This window comes from Salvelinus alpinus, chromosome 13, assembly GCF_045679555.1.
Source record: "Salvelinus alpinus chromosome 13, SLU_Salpinus.1, whole genome shotgun sequence".
Classification (NCBI taxonomy): Eukaryota; Metazoa; Chordata; class Actinopteri; order Salmoniformes; family Salmonidae; genus Salvelinus; species Salvelinus alpinus.
In genome coordinates, this window is record NC_092098.1 from 2,949,422 (window position 1) to 2,973,045 (window position 23,624).

A 23,624-nucleotide genomic window follows, 5' to 3' on the forward strand; every position below is an offset into this window, starting at 1 on the left:
TCAGAGCAGGAGGAGCCTGTCCTGACCCCGGCCAAGTCTTTTGCATGCTGAGGAGAACTCCATCATTTTATAACTCATACGCCCAGGGTACTTTGCCTCCAGCCCAGAACCCCCTGCCCCAGCCTTGTGGGCTGAGGAGAGGTGCTGCTGTAGCAACAGGTTCTCCTGACGCAGCCGGCAGATCTCTCTCTGGAGGCTGACCACCAACTTCTCACGCAGGTCCTGGTGTAGAAATATGATGAGTGGAATGGATATTATAGAAATGGAATGTATTTTCTAGAATCAATATTCTATAATGGCTAGTAGAATGGATATTCTAGAATGGGTAGAAGGGAATTTGTAAAATGGAGGGATATTCTAAAACTAAAATAAATAGAAAGGATTTTCTAGAATGGGAAGAAAGGATGTTTTAAAACTAAAATGTTAAGTTACCCTCTTGACCATGGGTCTATTCTTGATCCTTTTGGCTCTGTTGGAGTATCGAAGTGTGTTCAGGGTCTCCTGGAGATTGCCCAGGGTGGGAGACACACACGCAATCTAGGACAACATATACACCAGATTATTTTGGGGACACGCCCATAGGCGTAAAGATTTTTTTAAGTACACACACAAACTATAGATCTACAATACCATGAGAGTGATGCCAGATCCTCCCAGCGAATCAGAGAGCAGCTTGGTGAGTTTACTGTCGCGGTAGGGAATATGGCCATTCCTCTTAATAGGATCCACCAGAGACGAGATACACTTCCCTGTAGAACACACACGCGCACACACACACACACACACACACACACACACACACACACACAAAACCATTCAAAAGTTTGGGGTCACTTAGAAATGTCCTTGTTTTTGACAGAAAAGCCAATTTTTTGTCCATTAAAATAACATCAAATTGATCAGAAATACAGTGTAAACATTGTTAATGTTGTAAATGACTATTGTAACTGGAAACGGCAACTTTTTTATGGAATATCGACATAGGCGACATCGACATAGGCCCATTATCAGCAAACATCACTCCTGTGTTCCAATGGCACGTTGTGTTAGCTAATCCAAGTTTATCATTTTAAAAAGCTAATTGTTCATTAGAAAACCCTTTTGCAATTATGTTAAAACATCTAAAAACTGTTGTCCTGATTAAAGAAGCAATAAAACTGGCCTTCTTTAAACTAGTTGAGTATCTGGAGCATCAGCATTTGTGGGTTCGATTACAGGCTCAAAATGGCCAGAAACAAAGACTTTCTTCTGAAACTCGTCAGTCTATTCTTGTTCTGAGAAATGAAGGCTATTCCATGTGAAAAATTGGCAAGAAACTGAAGATCTCGTACAACGCTGTGTACTACTCCCTTCACAGAACAGCACAAACTGCCTCTAACCAGAATAGAAAGAGAAGTGGGTGGCCCCGGTGCACAACTGAGCAAGAGGACAAGTGCATTAGAGTTTCTAGCTTGAGAAACAGACTCCTCACTGGTCCTCAACTGGCAGCTTCATTAAATAGTACCCGCAACACACTAATCTCAACATCAACAGTGAAGAGGAGACTCCGGGATGCTGGCTTTCTGGCAGAGTTGCAAAGAAAAAGCCATATCTCAGACTGGCCAATACAAATAAAAGACTAAGATCTGCAAAAGAACACAGACGCTGGACAGAGGAACTCTGCCTAGAAGGCCAGCATCCCGGAGTCTCCTCTTCACTGTTAACATTGAGACTGGTGTTTTGCGGGTACTATTTAATGAAGCTGCCAGTTGAGGACTTGTGAGGCATCTGTTTCTCAAACGAGACACTCTAATGTACTTGTCCTTTTGCTTAGTTGTGCGCCGGGGTCACCCACTCCTCTTTCTATTCTGGTTAGGGCCAGTTTGCGCTGTTCTGTGAGGGGTGTAGTACTGTACAAAGCATTGTACGACATCTTCAGTGTCTTGCCAATTTCTCGCATGGAATAGCCTTCATTTCTTAGAAGAAGAATAGACTGATGAGTTTCATAAGAAAGGTCTTTGTTTCTGGCCATTTTGAGCCTGTAATCGAACCCACAAATGCTGATGCTCCAAATACTCAACTGGCCTAGATACATTTTATTGCTTCTTTAATCAGAACGACAGTTTTCAGCTGTGCTAACATAATTGCAAAAGGGTTCTCTAATGATCAATTAGCCTTTTAAAATGCTAAACTTGGATTAGCTAACACAACGTGCCATTGGAACACAGGAGTGATGGTTGCTGATAATGGGCCTCTGTACGCCCATGTAGATATTCCATAAAAAAATCTGCCGTTTCCAGCTACAATTGTCATTTACAACATTAACAATATCTACACTCTATTTCTGATCTATATGATGTTATTTTAATGGACAAAAAATGAGCTTTTCTTTCAAAAACAAGGACATTTCTAAGTGACCCCAAACTTTTGAACGGTACTGTACATGCATGCATACATACATAACATTACACACAGACAGCGATACGCATTCAAACACACACACAAAAACAACTATGCTCAAACACACATTGATACGCACGCTGAAAACACACACACAACAGTAACACTGGTACCCAGAGTGAGCAGGCTGCGGTTGATGTTGCCTGTCTCTTCCAATAATTCCTCTATAGAGTCTCCCTCTCTCACCCTCTCACTGCCTGCCAGGTCTACTACGCACAGCTTCCCCTGGGTTGACATGCCCTGGCAGAGAGAAGGAGGGGGAGAGAGAGAAAGAGAAGTGAGGAAGAAAGGGAGGAAGGGGTAACTCTCTCCCCCCAGCCTTGCTAGATCTACCATAGAGACAGAGGGAGCCTGTGTGTGTGTGTGTGTGTGTGTGTGTGTGTGTGTGTGTGTGTGTGTGTGTGTGTGTGTGTGTGTGTGTGTGTGTGTGTGTGTGTGTGTGTGTGTGTGTGTGTGTGTGTGTGTGTGTGTGTGTGTGTGTGTGTGTGTGTGTGTGTGTGTGTGTGTGTGTGTAACTGGTGTGAAATGGCTAGCTATTTAGTGATGCGCGCTAGTAGCGTTTCAACCGGTGACGTCACTCGCTCTGAGACCTTAAAGTAGTTGTTCCCCTTGCTCAGTGGAGGCAGATGTTGATGTGTTCAAAGGGCCCCTGGTTTGAACCCAGGTTGGTGCAAGGAGATGGACGAATAACAAGACTGTTACATTGGTGCTGTGACCTTGATCAATCATTTGGACTCTGCCCAGCTGATGGGGTTGCTGCAGAGAAGGAGGAGGTCAAATGGGGGTGAGCGTAACTGGTGTGAAAAAGCTAGCTAGTTTGCGGTGCGCACTAGTAGCGTTTTAATCGGTGACGTCACTGGCTCTGAGACCTTGAAATAGTTGTTTCCTTTGCTCTGCAAAGGCTGCAACTTTTGTGGAGCTATAGGTAACAATACTTTGTGGGAGGCAAGTGTTGTGTTCAGAGGGTCTCTGGTTTGAGGCAAGGAGAGGGACGGAAGAATGTGTGTGTGTGTACCTTGATGTGGACAGTTAGGATGGAGTGACTACGGCTGGAATGTTCATTCTGGGAGTGAGAGGAGCTCTGTCTGTTCTGCATCCCTGAGGGAGAGAAATAGGGGGTACAAATGAACTGTTACACTGAGAGAGAGAGATGGGGGGTACAACTAAACTGTTACACTGAGGGAGAGAGATGGGTGGTAGAAATCAACTGTTACAATGAGGGAGAGAGATGGGGGGTAGAAATGAACTGTGACACACGAGGGAGAGAGATAGGGTGGTACAAATGAACTGTGACCATGAGGGAGAGAGATGGGTGGTAGAAATGAACTGTTACACTGAGGGAGAGAGATGGGTGGTAGAAATGAACTGTGACCATGAGGGAGAGCGAGATGGGTGGCACAAATTAACTGTTACCCTGAGGGAGAGAGATATGGGGGGTACAAATTAACTGTTACACTGAGGGAGAGAGATGGGTGGTAGAAATGAACTGTTACCATGAGGGAGAGAGATGGGTGGTAGAAATGAACTGTGACCATGAGGGAGAGAGATGGGTGGTAGAAATGAACTGTTACCATGAGGGAGAGAGATGGGTGGTAGAAATGAACTGTGACCATGAGGGAGAGAGATGGGTGGTAGAAATGAACTGTTACACTGAGGGAGAGAGATAGGGGGATACAAATTAACTGTTACACCGAGGGAGAGAGATAGGGGGGTACAAATTAACTGTTACACTGAGGGACAGAGATAGGGGGGTACAAATTAACTGTTACACTGAGGGAGAGAGATAGGGGGGTACAAATTAACTGTTACACTGAGGGAGAGAGATGGGGGGTAGAAATGAACTGTGACCATGAGGGAGAGAGATGGGTGGTAGAAATGAACTGTTACACTGAGGGAGAGAGATGGGTGGTAGAAATGAACTGTGACCATGAGGGAGAGAGATGAGTGGTAGAAATGAACTGCGACCCTGAGGGAGAGAGACGGGGGGTACAAATGAACTGTTACACTGAGGGGGAGAATTGGGGGGCATAAATTAACTGTTACGCTGAGGGAGAGAGATAGTGGGGTACAAATGAACTGTTACACTGAGGGAAAGAGATAGCGGTGTGCAAATGAACTGTTACACTGAGGGAAAGAGATAGCGGTGTGCAAATGAACTGTTACACTGAGGAAGAGGGATAGGGGGAAACAAATTAACTGTTACACTGAGGGAGAGAGATAGCGGGGTGCAAATGAACTGTTACACTGAGGGAGAGAGATGGGGGTACAAATTAACTGTCACACTGAGGGAGAGAGATAGGGGGGTACAAATCAACTGTTACACTGAGGGAGAGAGATAGGGGGGTACAAATTAACTGTTACACTGAGGGAGAGAGATAGGGGGGTACAAATTAACTGTTACACCGAGGGAGAGAGATAAGGGGGTAAAAATTAACTGTTACACTGAGGGAGAAATATAGAGGGGTACAAATTAACTGTTACACTGAGGGAGAGAGATAGGGGGGTACAAATGAGCTGTTACACTGAGGGAGATAGATAGGGGGAAACAAATTAACTGTTACACTGAGGGAGAGAGATAGGGGGGTACAAATGAACTGTTACACTTATGGAGAGAGATAGGGCGGTAGAAATTAACTGTTAGACTGTGGGAGAGAGAACGGGGTACAAATACATTTTTACACTGAGGGAGGGAGATAGGGGGGTACAAATGACATCTTTCCATGGGAGGTAAGAAGATTTTGCAATTTTACAGATTCTGCACATGTTGAAATAGGGTGGAGAAACATTTTTGCCATGTTAATATGATCTATGAGAATGACTAACAAAATCAATGTGGCCCGCCTAAGCGGTCGCTTATGTCGCTTTTGCCTCGGGCCGGCCCTGAGCACACACACCAGGACAAGAAGTCTTAGTGGCGCATGCAGAGACAGAAAAATAACATTTTATTTGTGGTGTATCAATGGAGAAAATAATCAAATACATGCATCTCCCTCACCTCCCTCCAGTATTCTCATGAAGCTGTCCAGGTTGTGGAACTCTACTACTGATAGGTTCTCTACGTAGAACCCTTGGGTTCTGCTGCCGCGCACTGCCAACGAGTATGGCAGACATGGGTTCATCAGGTCATGCACCTAGATAGATACACACAAGTGGATTTTGAACACACAGTTACTATTGTGTGTGTGTGTTTGTGTGTAACTCGTGTGTGTGTGTGTGTGTGTCTACCATACCATACATACCTGTTCATTATAGATCTCCAGGTATGAGGCATAGAGGAGAAAGCCCTCCTCTGATTGGCCAACCAGCTGAAGAAGGTATGACAGAGAACGCTGCATTAGACCTGCCAGCAAGGCATCATGAGAGCCCTCCAAGAACTGGAGGAGAGGAAGCCAGGAAAGGGTGAGAGGTCAAGTACAGACGTAAGGAAATAGGGAAGAATGCATTTCTTAATTAAGAAGTTTAAAAGATCCTCTGAAGACAGGAGTCATGCTTCAGCTCAGAGTCTCTGTCCTTTTCTCTTTTAACGTTTAACTGTTTAATATAATTGTGTTTTTGTTGAAACAAAAGGACTAATGTAGACAAGACTCTGTCTTTCTCCTTCCTGACTACTGGATGAACAGGGGTATTACTGACACTTGTTCAGAGCAGACTTAGCTAGTATGAGGAAGCTCCCTCTTAATACTGACCAGAGAGTGTGGCCCAGTGATCGTGTATGTTTTTCCTGACCCTGTCTGTCCAAAGGCAAACACAGTACAGCAGAACCTGCCATAGAGAACAACAGATGAACAGATGAAGATGATGGTGTCCCTAGTCATTCAACTGTTGTTTCTGCATTGTGTAGCAAAATTAGACTTTGAACTAGCTGGCTAGTGAGTGACTCCAAAGACTAGAAGTAGTGTGTGTCGCCTCCGGCAAAGTTGCACTACAAAATCATTTAGATTTTTATTTGATATATTCTTAGACCTTCTCTGGAGGCTTTGAAGGCCCAACTGCACTACCCATGAGCCTCCTGACTGTCTCTCACCCCTGGACCGCCATGTCTATGAGACGAGTCATGCCACACTCTTGAAACATGGCATGCTGGGAACTCTCAGGGCCCATGACCACATCAAACACAAATGGCCTCTCCTGCCCCGACGCACCCACCTGGAGAGGGGGGCGGAGAAAGGACGTGTGATTGAGGGATGACTGAGTGAAAGGAGAGCCAAGGGAGAGAGGATGTGTGGGAGAGAGAAGGATGAGAGAGAGAAGAGGATGTGTGAGAGAGAAGGATGAGAGAGAGAAGAGGATGTGTGGGAGAGAGGAGGAGAGAGAAGAGGATGTGTGGGAGAGAGAAGGATGAGAGAGAGAAGAGGATGTGTGAGAGAGAAGGATGAGAGAGAGAAGAGGGTGTGCGGGAGAGAAGGATGAGAGAATGAAGAGGATGTGTGAGAGAGAAGGATGACAGACAGAAGAGGATGTGTGAGAGAGAAGGATGAGAGAATGAAGAGGATGTGCAAGAGAGAAGGATGAGAGAATGAAGAGGATGTGTGAGAGAGAAGAGGATGTGCGAGAGAGAGGATGAGAGAGAAGAGGATGTGCAAGAGAGAAGAGGATGTGCGAGAGAGAGGATGAGAGAGAGAAGAGGATGTGCGAGAGAGAAGAGGATGTGCGAGAGAGAAGGATGAGAGAATGAAGAGGATGTGTGAGAGAGAAGGATGAGAGAATGAAGAGGATGTGTGAGAGAGAAGAATGAGAGATAAGAGGGCATGATGTGTGTTCATGTGCTTTTCGGCATCACCAATAGACTGTGTTGGTCTGGACAGTAGACGATGGTCTCATCTCCCCTGTTATGCTCATCTTCAGTCAGAGGCCTTACCCTGTACACACACACACACACACAAACAGACACAATAGCTCACCATTCCTATAATTGTCCTGTTAATAACTTCTCCAGTTTGCTGAAATCAAATCGGTACACACGCATACAGTAGTGATGAATAATAAGATACCTGACGGCCACGACAACGTTGGACTCCACCTGTATCTCTGTCCTCCGCTTCTCTCTTTCTGGCACCTGGCTGGAGAAGGAGCGTTACATTATACTAAACATTTTCCCCATCCCTCCCCCTCTTCATTTAGCTTTAGCTGATGTTCTTACACAGAGAGACTTAGCAATAGCAAAGTTGTTGTGCTTTGGAAAGTGCAATTGTCAAAATGTATACAACTGCATTGCAAACTCTGAAATGCTAAATGTGGGCCCCATTCTAGTAGAATGGGCTACATAGTGGTTCAATTACATCAGACTGATCTACAACATGTAATAATCCTTTTACAGCCAATGGAAGGAAGGAGTGGTCAGAATCAGACTAGACCTGTCCCAGTCCACTACAAACCGGTTCTTACTGGTTGGCTTGGTGTTGGTGAAGTGGGTTAGCCCCAGGTTGGATACAGTCCTGACCTGCTGGTCTCCTCCTCCTGCCCCTCATATCCCCCTGAGACACAGAAACTCTTCTGTCTCTCTGTTCTCTACTTCCAAACATCTTATGTGACATCACAATCTCATGATAGAACACTAAACACAAAGGAAGGCTGGCACAGTAGAATTAGAATGCATTTATAATTTGTATCTAGAATTGTGGAGTAGAATTAACTTCACTAGACTCACTAATTTACAGAACCATTTAAATCATTGCCCAGCCTTTCTGCTCAGTGCATTCTGATGTCTTTGCTCAGCTGGTGTCAGAAGTGATGAGGAAATAGGGCAACTACTGAACGGCAATGGAAGCTGATAAAATATATTATTTCAAAATAACTGCTTCTGTACGGTTGTGGCTAGATGAAGTAAAGCATTTTAGCTAAGCCTAACCTTTTTCCTAACCTTAACATAATTCTCATAACCTGCTATGTTAATTCTCCTAACCTGCTACGTTAATTCTCCATCTAGCCACAACCGTAGCAGCCGTTAGTTCTGAGAAAGCATCACCACACCGGTTTAGATCGAAGAATGAAGGAGGATTTTATACATTTTACATTCTGGGATATTGGCATAGAGAATGATAGAGATATCATCTTTATATATGTCCCATTATGGTGTCTGTGAGCGCACGGGCAGTGCCATTGAGCTATTCGCCATTTTGAAGTCGTCAATGTTCTTCTTCTAATACTTCCATGAGTTGGCAAACAAACTGAAAGTAGGTGCATACTGCCACCTAGAGTGTGTTGTTTAAACAGGTATGAAGCCAAGGTTGGGAATTTACTGCCATCTACAGTTCTGGAACGTTTGCTCACAAGTATAATTCATTGGCTGATCCCTCCTGATGACCATGGACTCATGTGATCCTTTCTTAACCCATAGAAAGTCCAACCCAGTTGACTACTTTAAAATGGTGGTTGCCCTCAATGGAAATGTCCATGCCAAAAGTTGTTTTTTATCCTCTAACTCTATGGATATTGGTAAATGAGTTAGACATAGGTCCCGTTCAACTGCATCAACCAATGGCTGCGTGCCATGTCATCAACTGTGTCATGGACAGTCTGATTGCTATAACATATGATGTGGTTAGCTGATATGTAAACTACCTATCCAGGTGTTGTAAGATCTTGTAACGTCTAAACAGTGGAACGCGATAGACACCAATTAGGTTTTGTTTTATAGCCTAATCCCATTGTGATTACGTCATATGGGTCCAGGGACCAATTTTGAACCTGATTTTGCTATGTGGGATGGAAAAGTCGAAGTGGGTTCCTTGGGATGGCTAACTCTGACATCACCTCACTGAAGTTGAAATTTAAAATGGTAAATTCTAAGTGGGATCCTTGGGACGACCATTCCCTAAACCCTAACCCTTACCCTAACCCTAACCTTAACCCTTACCCCGTTTTACATTTCAACTTCAAAGAGGTAAAATCAGATTTGGGTCGTCCAAAGCATCCCACTTCGGTAGATGCCACAAGAATTACTTAAGTTCCTCTCTTCACTTCAGTTTGTCCTAAATTCATGAAGAGCGAGGTAACGGCAGTGCTCCCTTCCATTTTCTCAGTTTGAGCTAGAGTCAGAGCACAGATAGAACAGTGAGCCACATGTTTCAGCAGATGTATAAATCTGAAGCATTGGGTTGGCATTTCCACTCACCACCAAATATGGTTATGAGAGGAAGCCAAGTGGCTGGCAGTGGGAGAAGATCGAGCAAGATAGATTTTGGCTGACATCATGCTAATTTCCTCATCAATGAAATGTTTGATCACAATACAGTTTTCTGTTTCCTAAACTAAACTCAGCAAAAAAAGAAACGTCCTCTCACTGTCAACTGCATTTATTTTCAGCAAACTTAGCATGTGTAAATATTTGTATTAACATAAGATTCAACAACTGAGACATAAACTGAACAAGTTCCACAGACATGTGACTAACAGAAATGGAATAATGTGTTCCTGAACAAAGGGGGGGAGGGTTAAAATCAAAAGTAACAGTCAGTATCTGGTGTGGCCACCAGCTGCATTAAGTACTGCAGTGCATCTCCTCCTCGTGGACTGCACCAGATTTTCCAGTTCTTGCTGTGAGATGTTCCCCACTCTTCCATCAAGGCACCTGCAAGTTCCCGAACATTTCTCGGGGGCATGGCCCTGGCCCTCACCCTCCGATCCAACAGGTCCCAGATGTGCTCAATGGGATTGAGATCTGGGCTCTTCGCTGTCCATGGCAGAACACTGACATTCCTGTCTTGCAAGAAAACACGCACAGAATGAGCAGTATGGCTGGTGGCATTGTCATGCTGGAGGGTCATGTCAGGATGAGCCTGCAGGAAGGGTACCACATGAGGGAGGAGGATGTCTTCCCTGTAACGCACAGCGTTGAGATTGCCTGCAATGACAACAAGCTCAGTCCGATGATGCTGTGACATACCGCTCCAGACCATGATGGACCCTCCACCTCCAAATCGATCCCGCTCCAGAGTACAGGCCTCGGTGGGACAAAACCGCGACTCGTCAGTGAAGAGCACTTTTTGCTAGTCCTGTCTGGTCTAGCAACGGTGGGTTTGTGCTCATAGGCGACGTCGTTGCCGGTGATGTATGGTGAGGATCTGCCTTACAACAGGCCTACAAGCCCCCAGTCCAGCATCTCTCAGCCTATTGCGGACAGTCTGAGCACTGATGGAGGGATTGTGCGTTCCTGGTGTAACTCGGGCAGTTGTTTTTGCCATCCTGTACCTGTCCCGCAGCTGTGATGTTCGGATGTACCGATCCTGTGCAGGTGTTGTTACACGTGGTCTGCTACTGCGAGGATGATCAGCTGTCCGTCCTGTCTCCCTGTAGAGCTGTCTTAGGCATCTCACAGTACGGACATTGCAATTTAATGCCCTGGCCATATCTGCAGTCCTCATGCCTCCTTGCAGCATGCCTAAGGCACGTTCACGCAGATGAGCAGGGACCCTGGGCATATTTCTTTTTGTGTTTTTCAGAGTCAGTAGAAAGGCCTCTTTAGTGTCCTAAGTTTTCATAACTGTGACCTTAATTGCCTACCGTCTGTAAGCTGTTAGTGTCTTAACGACCGTTCCACAGGTGCAAGTTCATTAATTGTTTATGGTTCATTGAACAAGCATGGGAAACAGTGTTTAAACCCTTTACAATGAAGATCTGCGAAGTTATTTGGATTTTTACGAATTACTTTTTGAAAGACAGGGTCCTGAAAAAGGGACGTTTTGTTTTTTGCTGAGTTTAGAATCTGTTATGAACAGAGAGGACTAAGTTGTGTACACTTTACACTATGCTAAAGTTTAATAAATTGCTTTGTATAAATGGAGTGCAATGACAAATTGACTTATTGCACACGCGCACTTCACAGAGTTGAAATTCCCTAATGGAAATATGCAAATGCATGCTGGAACCCGCCAATAGGATCTTGCTAGCTCGTGTTAGGCTCTGCCCACCTCCCTACTTGTTCTGCCCACTATAGCTCCATTTACAGCTGGTTCTATCTTGCGTCATGTATCCTGATCTTGTCCACATTCTGATTGTGCCGGGCATGTGTAGACAGGTGTAGACAATCAAAAGACACATTGTGATCTTGTCCACATTCTAATTGTCTATACCTGTCTAGAAATGTGGGCACAATCAAAAGACACATACCTCTGGAGGTAGTCAGACATGCGGTTTCGTAGACAGAGATTAAAATCCTAGACTAAATTGCAGTTTTAAACTGGACTAACTGAAATGTCATTTATCAGATATGGATTAAAAAGTCTCAGACTTTCCCTAGTCTAGTCTGATTTCCGGAATGATGATCAGAGTCCATCTAGATCTAAGTGAAGGTTAAAATTAAACCTGGCCAGAGGCCCATTCCTCCTGACAGAGCTGGTGTAACTGAGTCAGGTTTGTAGGCCACCTTCCTAGCACACGCTTTTTCAGTTCTGCCTACAAACTTTCTATAGGATTGAGGTCAGAGCTTTGTGATGGCCACTCCAATATCTTGACTTTGTAGTCTTTAAGCCATTTTGCCACAACTTTGGAAGTATGCTTGGGGTAATTGTCCATTTGGAAGACCCATTTGCGACCAAGCTTTAACTTCCTGACTGTCTTGAGATGTTGCTTCAATATATCAACATCATTTTCCTACCTCATGATGCCATCTATTTTGTGAAGTGCACCAGTCCCTCCTGCAGCAAAGCACCCCCACAACATGATGCTGCCACCCCCGTGCTTCATGGTTGGGATGGTGTTCTTCGGGTTGCAAGCATCCCACTGTTTCCTCTAAACATAACAATGGTCATTATGGCCAAACAGTTCTATTTTTATTTCATCAGACCAGAGGACATTTCTCCAAGAAGTATGATCTTTGTCCCCATGTGCAGTTGCAAACCGTATTCTGTCTTTTTTTGTGGCGGTTTTGGAGCATTGGTTTCTTCCTTGCTGAGCAGCCTTTCAGGTTATGTCAATATAGGACTCGTTTTACTGTGGATATAGATACTTTTGTACCCGTTTCCTCCAGCATCTTCACAAGGTCCTTTGCTGTTGTTCTGGGATTGATTTGCACTTTTCACACCAAAGTACGTTAATTTCTAGAAGACAGAACCGGTCTCCTTCCTGAGCGGTATGACGGCTGCGGGGTCCCATGGTGTTTATACTTACGTACTATTGTTTGTACAGATGAACGTGGTACCTTCAGGCATTTGGAAATTGCTCCCAATGATGAACCAGACTTGTGGAGATCAAAAAATATATAAATCTGAGGTTTTGGCTGATTTCTTTTGATTTTCCCATGATGTCAAGCAAAGAGGCACTGAATTTGAAGGTAGGCCTTGACATACATCCACAGGTACACCTCCAATTGACTCAAATGATGTCAATTAGCCTATCAGAAGCCATGACATCATTTTCTGGAATTTTAATAAGCGGTTTAAAGGCACTAGTCAACCTAGTGTATGTAAACTTCTGACCCACTGGAATTGTGATACAGTGAATTATAAGTGAAATAATCTGTCTGTAAACAATTGTTGGAAAAATGACTTGTGTCATGCACAAAGTAGATGTCCTAACCGACTTGCCAAAACTATAGTTTGTTAACAAGAAATTTGTGGAGTGGTTGAAAAATGAGTTTTAATGACGCCAACCTAAGTGTATGTAAACTTCCAACTTCAACTGTAGCTACAGTTAACAGATTTCGTTTTTTAATCACATGTATTTTAAAGGGGCAACTTACCCCAAAATAAGATTTTGCCATAAGGTTTCACAGAAAGGTCCCTATTTTCACCTCACCTGTACATAAATTATCTTTCTTCTTTGACCTTTTCCTTACACTCCATTATGTATCAGGAATCAAGGTAAGACCGAAGTGCAGACTGTGTGAAGCAACAATGTCTATTGTAACAGGGGCAGGCAAACGACAGGTCAAGGCAGGCAGGGGTGGATAATCCAGAGTAGAGGCCAAGGTACAGGACAGCAGGCAGGCTCAGGGACAGGCAGAGTGGTCAGGTGGGCGGTTACAGGGTCAGGGTGGAGACAAGCACAAGGACAGGTGAAACAGATCAGGACGTGACAATTATGTACATTTAAACAAAACTCATTACCATTTGAATAAGGCAAGATGTTTTAATCCCACCAGCAGTTTTTAAAATGAAATTGGTTTTCAATAGTGTGTAATATTTATACATTTATTGAACAAATTAATTGGAATATAACTGATTATATGTTGATTAAACACAATTTCATAATGAATATGTTTGTTGTGGTTTGGGAACATGGAACAACCTTTTTCACAGCTTTCTTCAGCGTCAGAGGTTTCTTTCTCCCTTTGCTTTCTTCCTTCTCTCTCAGTTTTGTTTGCCTTGTCCTCCAGGAACCTCGTGAGGTGAGGCTGTCACGACTGTAGCCGCTCTTTCCTAGGTCTTGCTTCCTGTATCCTTGGCCTGAGGAACAACTCCAATACGACCTCTGCCGCTGTTTGTTGTTTGAACAAAAATAAAACAAATAAACAAGAACTCATGAGTATTGGTTCAATTAACAATTATTTCTAATCACTTTGTATGCTAATATATACAGAACTTCCTTCTGAAGTGTTTTCTTACCAACATTCGGAGCAAGGTTACTGGAGACCTGTGGGTGCCGGGTAGGCTGTGGGGTGGAAGTTGTGGCAAAGGTAGAGATCATGGTGGGAGTGAAGCCAACAGCTCGAGCCAGAATGGTTGCTTATGGGATACGGATGGATAATTCTGGGTGGTGTTTATTTGTAAAGGACCACAGGAGGCGGCAGGTAGCTGGGTCAGGGGCAGACAGAAAGTCATACATAGGGGGTCCAAAAAGGCAACAGTACAGGCAGGGAAAAGGCTAGTAACGTAGTCCGCGAGATCAGGCAAGAGGTTGATGACGGGAAATCCGATAGGCAAAAGTACAGGCAGGGAATGGGTAAAAAAAAGGCATCGTTATTGAGGATGGCCAAAACGATGGTATACGGGAAACACAGCGCTCCGAAAAGAAATGTGTATCAACACAAACAATACCTCACAATGGTGGGGTGCAAAGAACTGAACTAAATAGTGTGTGTAAATGACATACAGGTGTGTGAACAGGTGATTGGGATCTGGAGAGTGAACTGCGTTCAGGGGATTTACGTGTTTGAGAGTGTGCGTTGGAAGCAGATGTTACAGCTCTCACATTTTTCAACATGTTTTTTACAAAAGGATAGATTTGGAGTTAGATCAACTTGGATTTTTCGGCAGGTACATATGCAGGATGCTACCCTCCACAGCATGGCCATAGCTCCAGATCAAAACTCCAAACCTACAACCTAATTTTGACCAATATTAACCGGAGAGATTACTGCTTCCAAGGTTTTATTTTTCCAAGCTATACGGAGGGTGCTCTAGCTAACAAACAGCAGAGACCTGAGGACACCATTCCAACCTGGAACTGAGTGAGTAGTGTTTGGTCTGATGTTATTTTGAAAGACAAAAAAGAAAAAAGAAAAAAATGAAAAATAAAGTACATTACAATGATATATTTTACTTTATGGGGACTGAATGCTGAGTTAAGGCTCCCAGGCTTGCAAGGACAGACCAGATACAAATTCAATTAGCGCTAAGGTGTGAAGTAAAAGGTGTCGAGGCCTTTGAGCCCAACAAGTGGCAGGAGTCTTTGAACAGCAGGAGGGGGCTTCAGAGGATGCTTCGAAGACCATTCAGTGGCATTTTCTACAAGAAATCTGCCACCAGAAATAAAAGCTTCTCCCAAGTGGGTGACACTTAGTGACACCTGCTGCACTGCCGCTTGAATTCCACCTGGCAATCTGATCACCGTCTGCCCTGGCCTGTCTCCCCCTGTCTGGTACAGGAACCTCCACCACACTCACCCCTCTCTCCCGAGCGTTTGCTCGCCTCCAGCACACACGCACTGTTGGGGCGAGTGACTCTGAACCTACAATGTCCAAGTCGTTATATATTTTATTTTTTTCTTGTGCATTTTGCTATTTTGCTATTTGCCTCATGACTCCTGAATACTTTGTTGACTACAGACTTTCTTTACCCAACCGTGGGACAGACTTTGTTTGTTCCCACACTCGGGACTCTGACTCTCTATTGATTACACTGACTTTTGGCCTCACATCTTATTCTAACCACCTCTCGCAAGCTTTGCATTCATGTTACCGGATGAAATATGACGTTGGAAACCGGGAACTCCGAGAAGTTTAGATGGCTCTGCAGGAATGGAAGCACTGGCTGGAAGGGGCGGAACATCCATTTTTGGTTTGGACTGACCATAAGAATTTAGAATACCTCCACACTGCCAAGCGCCTTAACTCAAGGCAAGCCCGTTGGGCCCTGTTCTTTACCAGGTTCAATTTCACCATCTCCTACTGCCCAGGGTCCAAAAATGTGAAGCCGGACACCCTTTCCCGCCTGTACAGTTCTGCTGCCACACCCTCTGAATCAGAGACCATCCTCCCTGCCTCATGGTTGGCGGATTCGGTTGTCTCGGGTATTGAGGCTCTGATCCGCAAAGCACAACGTTCCCAGCCGGACCCTGGGGGACCGGATGTTTATTCCTGATTTGGCCCGGCCTCAAGTCCTAGAATGGCTCACTCCTCCAGCCTTAACTGTCATCCTGGTGCTCGTCGTAGTCCTGGCTTTCCTCCAACAACGCTTCTGGTGGCCCACCATGGCTCCTGATGTCTCGGCCTTTGCCGCCGCATGCATGGTGTGTGCTCAAAGCAAGATTCTGTGGCAAGCTCCGTCTGGCCTCCTTCAGCCACTCCCTGTTCCTCATTGCACCTGGTCCCATATTTCCCTTTTTGCTAGTCCTCCCTGTTTTGACCCCTGCCTGCCTCTACTCTGAACCCGCCTGCCTGACCATACTGCCTGTCCTGACCTCGAGCCTGCCTGCCTGCCACCCTGTACTTCCTGGAATCTGATCTTGTTATGATAATTTGCCTGTCCACGATCATTCTCTTGCCTGCCCCTTGGATTATACTAAATATCAGAGACTCTAACCATCTGCCTCCCGTGTCTGCATCTGGGTCTCGCCCTGTGCCCTTATAATGTTGTTGTCATAGGTCTCTCTTTATGTAGTGTTGTGTTGTCTCTCTTGTTGTGATGTGTGCTTTGTCCTATATTTATATTGTATTTTTCATTTTTAAATTTCAGGCCCCCGTCCTCGCAGGAGGCCTTTTGGTAGGCCTACATTGTAAATAGAAATGTGTTCTCAACTGACTTGCCTAGTTAAATAAAGGTTTAAAAAATATATTAAAATAGTGAGGTTGCTCGTTAGTTAACTGGACTAGCCAGTGCCTAAATTACAGCTAGAAACAAATGATCAACCGTTGGAGGGGGGCATCTTTCCTATAACATACTAACCTAACATATTACTACTTAGCTCAAAAACTACAAAAAATATTTCTAAACAAGTTGATGATTCATCTTAAGGCTTTCCTACATGTATATAAAACATAAAATAATGGATCAAACTTTATTGGACTATATCTATTTTTTTTTTTTTAATAAATGTCAAATTTGATACATTTATCTCAAAATCATTTTGATGGAATGACTTCAAAAAGAAATTATGATACAGATTCAACTTCTCGCCCCGACCCTGAGCCTGCCGTCCTGTACCTTTGCCTGCCTGTGTTCGATTTAATAAACTTGTGTTACTTCAACTCTGTCTGCACCTGGGTCTTACCTTCAAACCTGATCGTTTGGGATGAGTTGGACCGCAGAGTGAAGGACACGTAGCCAACAGGTGCTCAGCATACTTGGGAACTCCTTCAAAGCTGTTGGAAAAGCATGTTGAGTGAATGCCAAGAGTGTTCAACGTTGTCATCAAGGCAAAGGGTTGGCTACTTTGAAGAATATAAAATATATTTTGATTTGTTTAACTCTTATTTGAATACAACATGATTCCATGTGTTTTTTTCATAGTTTTGATGTCTTCACTATTATTCTACAATGTTGAAAATAAAGAGAAACCTTGAGTAAGTAGGTGTCCAAACTTTTGACTGGTACTGTATGATGATCGATTAAGGATCACTACATCTTCATAATCCCGACCTCAGTGGTTACAGCCTACAATCTATTATCCCACGCGTTAGTGAGTGAGAGGCTGTAAAAACAAAATGTGTCTGTCGCTAAAGATTTCCTAGTCTTATTTCAGTTCGTATAATGTTAAATATCACTGTGTGACTTATTACAATTAAGGCTCTAATATGATTCAAACTCATGGTCTCCTCTTTACTAGACAGCCACTTTAACCAACTAAGTCATAGCACCACATAATATGAAGGGATATTAACGGCATATGTATCATGCACTACGAGTTCACAGATTCGTTATGATTTTATTTGTAGGCTAGTTTGGGATCTAATATTTATACAATCAAACCAATACTATGGAACAATATTTGATTAAATAAAATACAATAGCGTAATCATAAACTGCTTGTATATAAAACAATTGCTAGCTAATAGGCCAAGAATGCGTGTTCATGTCTCCATAGACTCCTATTCACATATGATTATAATTCTTATATATCTATAACTATTAACAATAATTGGCATTTTTTTATATTTTACCCTTTGTAAAAACTCAGCTGAGAAGATAATCGATCATAGCAGTTGAAACCTCCAAATCAGTCAAATTCATGTCGTCGAGATCCTGGGAGGAGAACTCAGGCAGGTCTTCTGAAATTTCAGCTCTTTGGCGACAACAGGTGGCGAAGCTGAAGTACTGCATTGGCATGTTGTGTGCATGCAAGTACTGGTCGGACGCGCCACTTCGGCTCCCGGCGATGGCGTCTTGCCACTGCGTGTCCCCAGCAAAAGCCTCATAGACACTGAGTCCCTCTGAAAACTCCCAGGAACTCTGTGTCGCTTTACACAGCACTGCTTCATTGTTATTATACCCTAAATAAAGGCTCTGAATACTGCCCAGTGGGTAGCCCGTGGCCTGGTCTCTGGTGGTTGGAGAGGTAGGCAGTGGCAGGTACATTGTCTGGCTCTCTGGCACGCAGCCTGAAGAAAGCTTGGAGGCCTTGGCCATACCTGAGGAAGTGTAGCGAGGAGGCGGAGATGTGTATTGGCGAGGTGGGGAAGGATAGGGGGGAGGCATGGTCGTGGGGCTGGGGGTTGGCGCGCAGGGGAACTGTGGAACTGAACGGTCAATTGCTGGTGGTAATTGGGCTTCTTGTGGTTTCTTGTTCTTGAAGTAGCGCGCACGGCGATTTTGGAACCACACCTGAGAAAGAGGTAGATCAAGTTGTTAGGTTGGATGGTTTGTTTGCAATCTCACTCTCTTTTTCCAGTTAGGCCTACTCATCAATTTCCAAACAGTTATCATTTTGGTCATCCCTAACCATAAAAACACAAAAATACCACATCTGTAATACCTGGATCTTGGACTCAGGGAGCTCCATGAGGGACGCGAGAGACTCCTTCACTTTGACGTCAGGGTAGTGCGTGAGGGAGAAGGCCCTCTCCAGCTCGACCAGCTGCGCTTTGCTGAATGTCGTGCGCTTCCGGCGCCGCAGAGTGCCCTCGTACACACCGCGGAGAGCATCCTGGCTCACTGTAAGGAGGAGAGATATCGTCTTTGTAGGTATTCTGTTTAGAGACACCTTTTTCTTTCTATTAACTTTGTTACAGTTTCCAACCAGGTTGGAGACATAACATACACATTTACGTAGCGGGATATGTCGCCTAACCCTGAGTGATCTTTTTCATCTTTACAGTTTCACATAAAGTTATAGGCTACATCAACAACAATGTTGGAAAATGTAACTATTTTAGACAATTCCATTTTGTAAGAGCCATAACCTGTCATTTTTAAGTAAATGTTCTTACCTCTGCAGGAGTCCTGTGCGTAATCAGTGTTGTTGTTGGTATCCACGTAGGAAGTTGACCAGTTATGGCCAGTGTAAAACGCGCTTATCTCGCTGGCATAACTCACGTAATCCTCACCAAATGACATCTCTACAATATTATTCTACAGACGGGAGGGAACTTGCTGCAACGACATGGAATGCTGTGACCTGAGTATTCAAAGACACGACACCTCGATATCCAAGGACAATGAAGACATGGCCGGAATATCAGGTTTTATACCATGGGAGGGAGAGATCTGGGAGCGATTTACCTGTCTAATAGCCCCCACCCCTCCTCCTCCTCGTCCTCCCCAAAGGTGGCAGGTCAGTTAACTCATGCCACATCTATGCGTGTCTTTGATGTGCACACGCTCCTAACAGTCGTTAACTCTAGCCGGCTAATAAGGTGTCCTTTTTGAAGTCCAATGAGCTTGTAATGGGCCCGTTTACGCCACTGAGCCAGATGGACACATTGCCAGACTTGACACGATCAGGGAAAACAGTGATCACCCCCTGACACGTTTTGTTCAGAGAGAGGTGAAGGGGATAGTGTCATAGGGAAGTGAGTATGTCTGCGCATAATCTTTCCATCTAGACCAGACACCAAAAGGCAATATAGGCTAGGGTAGACTACCACCAGAGAAACGTCCCACTGGGCCAACACTGGTTGAATTATCGTTGTTTCCACATCATTTCAATACAAATGTTGCGACGTGGAAAACTGATTGGATTCGCAAAAAGTCATCAATATAAAGGCATTTTTTCACCCAACTTTTAACATAAATCCAATAAAAATTGTGAAATGTTTTTGTAATTTCACTTTGAATTCACATCAGTTGACTACTCAAACAAATTAAAATAAAAAAATAGACGTTGAACTGATGTCTGTGCCCAGTGGCTAACGTGTATATTGAGAAGACCTTGGGAGTGTCGGATGAGTTAGGTCTGAGTGGATGTGGCAGGTCGGGCTACTTACTTACTAGTCGTTGTTTTGACTACTTGGTCGGTTTTTTTTCATCGATTTGAGATCAAACCGCCGGATAACGTCCGTTGTTAGTGATTCTGGACTTTCACAACAAGTCTATGGCTGTAACAGTGCCGGACACACACTGTAGAATAGCCCCTGTTCTGAGCCCTGACCATCTAATGATTATTGAAGATGAAATGTGACAACAACAAACCACAGATATTTCTATGTAATGCATAAATTTAAGCTGTAGTCCAGTGACCATGTTATTATGTACATTCGTAAAATGTAAATGTTGGTGTACATTTATAGGCTAGGCTCATTGTTATTCTTGCTATTCAGAATGCATGAAATGTTTGCTTTCATCTTGAGACAGGGCCCTCCAGTAGCCTATGAAACAGTCCAATGAATTATGTCTCCCTAAAGAAAACAGTCGAACGAAATGTACATATGCCTATGTCTCCTAAAAGCACTGTATTTATTTTTCAGTGTTGTAGGCTAATTACGCAATATTCGATGAAGACACTGAGGAATAATAATATTGTATACTTTTTATTGCTATAAATCGGTGCAACATGATCAATCTAAACAAAAAAACTTTTAATTGTGTTTTTTATTTTGTTTTTTTGGTTACAAACTGAATTAGTCACAAAACGTCTACGGCCTATGAGACGAACATGGGAAATTAACTTAATTAAATCAGGTTGGATCAAATTGGCAAAAAAATTCTAAACATTCTCACTTAGAGCCTCACGTGATAAACCAGAGTATAGTTAATCCCTCACTAGACCGCATTATAATGGCTCTGTCATTCATAAACTACATCGAAACCATTTAGGCCTATCGAAACTTCCATCCGAGACTGGGCCCATGTCACCCCTCTGTATAGAGAACTCTCATGTTCAGGCAGGTCCAAATTAAAGTGGATCATTAGGAACAATATGCGTTCAGTCCCCATCAGTCCATAATTATAATGTTGGCTAAATTATCAATCTACAATATGGTCTACTGTATAACCGTGTATCAATCTTAATACAATGGCATTGTTGAATACTCGTTTCTGATTGGCTTGAAGGGCATTCTAGATTGTGCATTATTTCCCTATATGCAGAATTGTAGAATACAATGGTTATAGTTCATTCTTACATGTTTGATCTGCTTTTAAAAATCAAAAGTCGAATTGAAAATATTGTTGGAATTGTTGAATTCGATTTCCATAATAGTAAGATAGGACTGACTCATGGTTTGGTTAGCGAAACTAGCAAATCTGTTTGTTTGGTTAGCAAGGCAACTACTGTCGCTATCTCGTAAGCTTGCTAGCTACTTCAGTGGATGTTGAACACATTTCTATCTGCAAATTAACACATTTCTAGCGGTAAATGTGTTAAATTATATCCATGTTAAAAATTGTTTATCAACTCGAGGCTCTATGTGTTCTATGGAAAATAATGCAACTCAGTTGAAGGTTATTTATTTAATTTATATTTTTTACATTTATTTAACTAGTCAAGTCAGTTAATTAAGAACAAATTCTTAATGCGTCGTGAAACACACCTTCCACATCATTAATTATTCTCCAGAGAACGCATAGCCCCTCATGACTATCCCTTATATCAATCTATAATATTTCATCATAATCACATCACTGAGAATAGGCTATACCGGTCATCTCCAATTTCATATGAGTGACACCTGTCTACCTCTAGCTATTGGACTAGCTATGAGCTATAGTTACAAACCCGACACTTTATGATTAAAAGCTGGTGGCAAAAATGTGACAATCCGATAATGACATTGGAATATGCCAACATTTCAATGGATCATAGAACTTGTTATTTTAGGGATAGTGGTTTGGTATGAATGCCACGCTTATTTGTGCATATTTTAGCCTCTGTGCCATCTAATAGAATAATTAAATCATGTTAGGATTTCAAATACGTACCTGAAAAGGGGTTTTAGACAAACAGACATTTCGAGAGTTTGGGACTATGAGATAATTGGCTTAAATGGTGTTATTTTGTATTCTTTTGAATTAAAAAATCATGAACTGGGGTATTTAGAGTATTATTTAGGTAGAGAACATTGAACAAAACAAGGCTATGGTGGCATTAACTCAATTTTGGCAAAAATGCAGATAGAACCTTATAGTCCTTATAGTTCTCGATGTATCATAAGGTTTAGTGTCTACAAAGGGTTTGGAATGTCTCAACTGGCACTTTTAATAACATAGCATTACATTTCTTATAAGACAACATTAAAGTTGGAGCAAGCCTTGTCTTGAATAGAAGCCTACTGCTTCTCACTTTCCAGGTCATCATTGTAAATAAGAAATTTGTTCTTCATTGACCTGCCTGGTAAAATAAAGGTTGAATAAATAAATACAAATCAAAATGTAAAAGGGAAATCTGTGATTGCTACATCCACGTTTGGAGTTGAAAATTAGTTATATATAGCGCACCCACTGATTCTTAAAGAATAAAACGTATAAATGCCTTGTGAGCTTAGTTCATCTGTCGTACCGGGTCAGAACCCAAAATATAAGCTAATTTGAAAACAAAGCCAGTGTAAACAAACACTGTATTGCCACAAAACATTGTTAAAACTCTAATATTGATATCATGAATAGGTCAGTCCTTGCATCGCTCTGTCTATGAATTTGAAAGTTATAAAATGTTTCCAGCCTCGTACCTCAGCTGTTTACCAAAACAGCAGCAGATTGACCGCTTTTGTTATTGTTTGAATGCAGATTGCCCCTTTAAAGCTCCTTCATAGATTCACAAATTTAATTCCACCTGTGCTCTCATGGCCCCAGCACGGAGCGAGGTAAATGGATTAGCCATGGTTTGGCCACTAGATGGCGCCACGCGCGCGCACACACACACACACACACACGTTACGTTCTTCTATCCTCGTGGAGAACTCACATTCATTTCCATTCAAAATCTTATTTTCCCTAACCCTAAACCCAACCCTAATTCTTACTGTAACCTTAACCATAACCACTAACCACTGTGGGAACTTTTGGGGATTTTAGGTCCCTACAAGGATAGAAGAACCAACCAACCAACACCCCCCCCCCCCACACACACACACACACACACACACACACTCACAAGCCAAGACCCACAGTCCAATAACAATCACTGGTGTGCAAACACAGCTAATGAAAACAAACCTACTAACAAACAGACAGCAACAAGTTGAAAACACTTAAACACAATGGCACAAGTATTTACCAAACACTGCAGTGAATGAGTTCATTTGTCATTGAATGTTGTGGGTTTGTCTCTGTTTGTGTATCGATTGTAGTTTGCTGAACCTTGCCTGAGACCCGAACACTAGGCTTTAGCTCAGCAGGCTAACACAACCTTGTTGCACACAGGAAACCCGGTTG

At 43.1% G+C, this 23,624-nt stretch overlaps 1 protein-coding gene across 1 annotated transcript; it reads right to left on the bottom strand.

Annotated features, from left to right (window-relative positions):
• LOC139538011 (kinesin-like protein KIF12) lies at positions 1-23,290 on the bottom strand. The gene is made up of 16 exons (XM_071339934.1): positions 18,790-23,290; positions 17,978-18,638; positions 17,089-17,179; positions 13,983-14,171; positions 13,174-13,854; positions 7,431-7,499; positions 7,220-7,298; positions 6,464-6,585; positions 6,126-6,201; positions 5,679-5,813; positions 5,435-5,570; positions 3,455-3,537; positions 2,553-2,679; positions 631-749; positions 433-537; positions 1-222 (listed from the first exon to the last, which is right to left on the bottom strand). Exons 5-16 carry the CDS (start codon positions 13,179-13,181, stop codon positions 1-3), a joined length of 1,281 nt encoding a protein of 426 aa, XP_071196035.1. The 5' UTR covers positions 13,182-13,854; positions 13,983-14,171; positions 17,089-17,179; positions 17,978-18,638; positions 18,790-23,290.
• Between the last annotated feature and the right edge of the window lie 334 nt (positions 23,291-23,624).

Coding starts and splice junctions, on each gene's coding strand:
- LOC139538011 (XM_071339934.1), bottom strand. Junction 5,814..6,125: donor TCACTGGGCCACACTCTCTG/GTCAGTATTAAG, acceptor CCTCTCCTCCAG/TTCTTGGAGGGCTCTCATGA. Junction 5,571..5,678: donor TGGAGATCTATAATGAACAG/GTATGTATGGTA, acceptor GTATCTATCTAG/GTGCATGACCTGATGAACCC.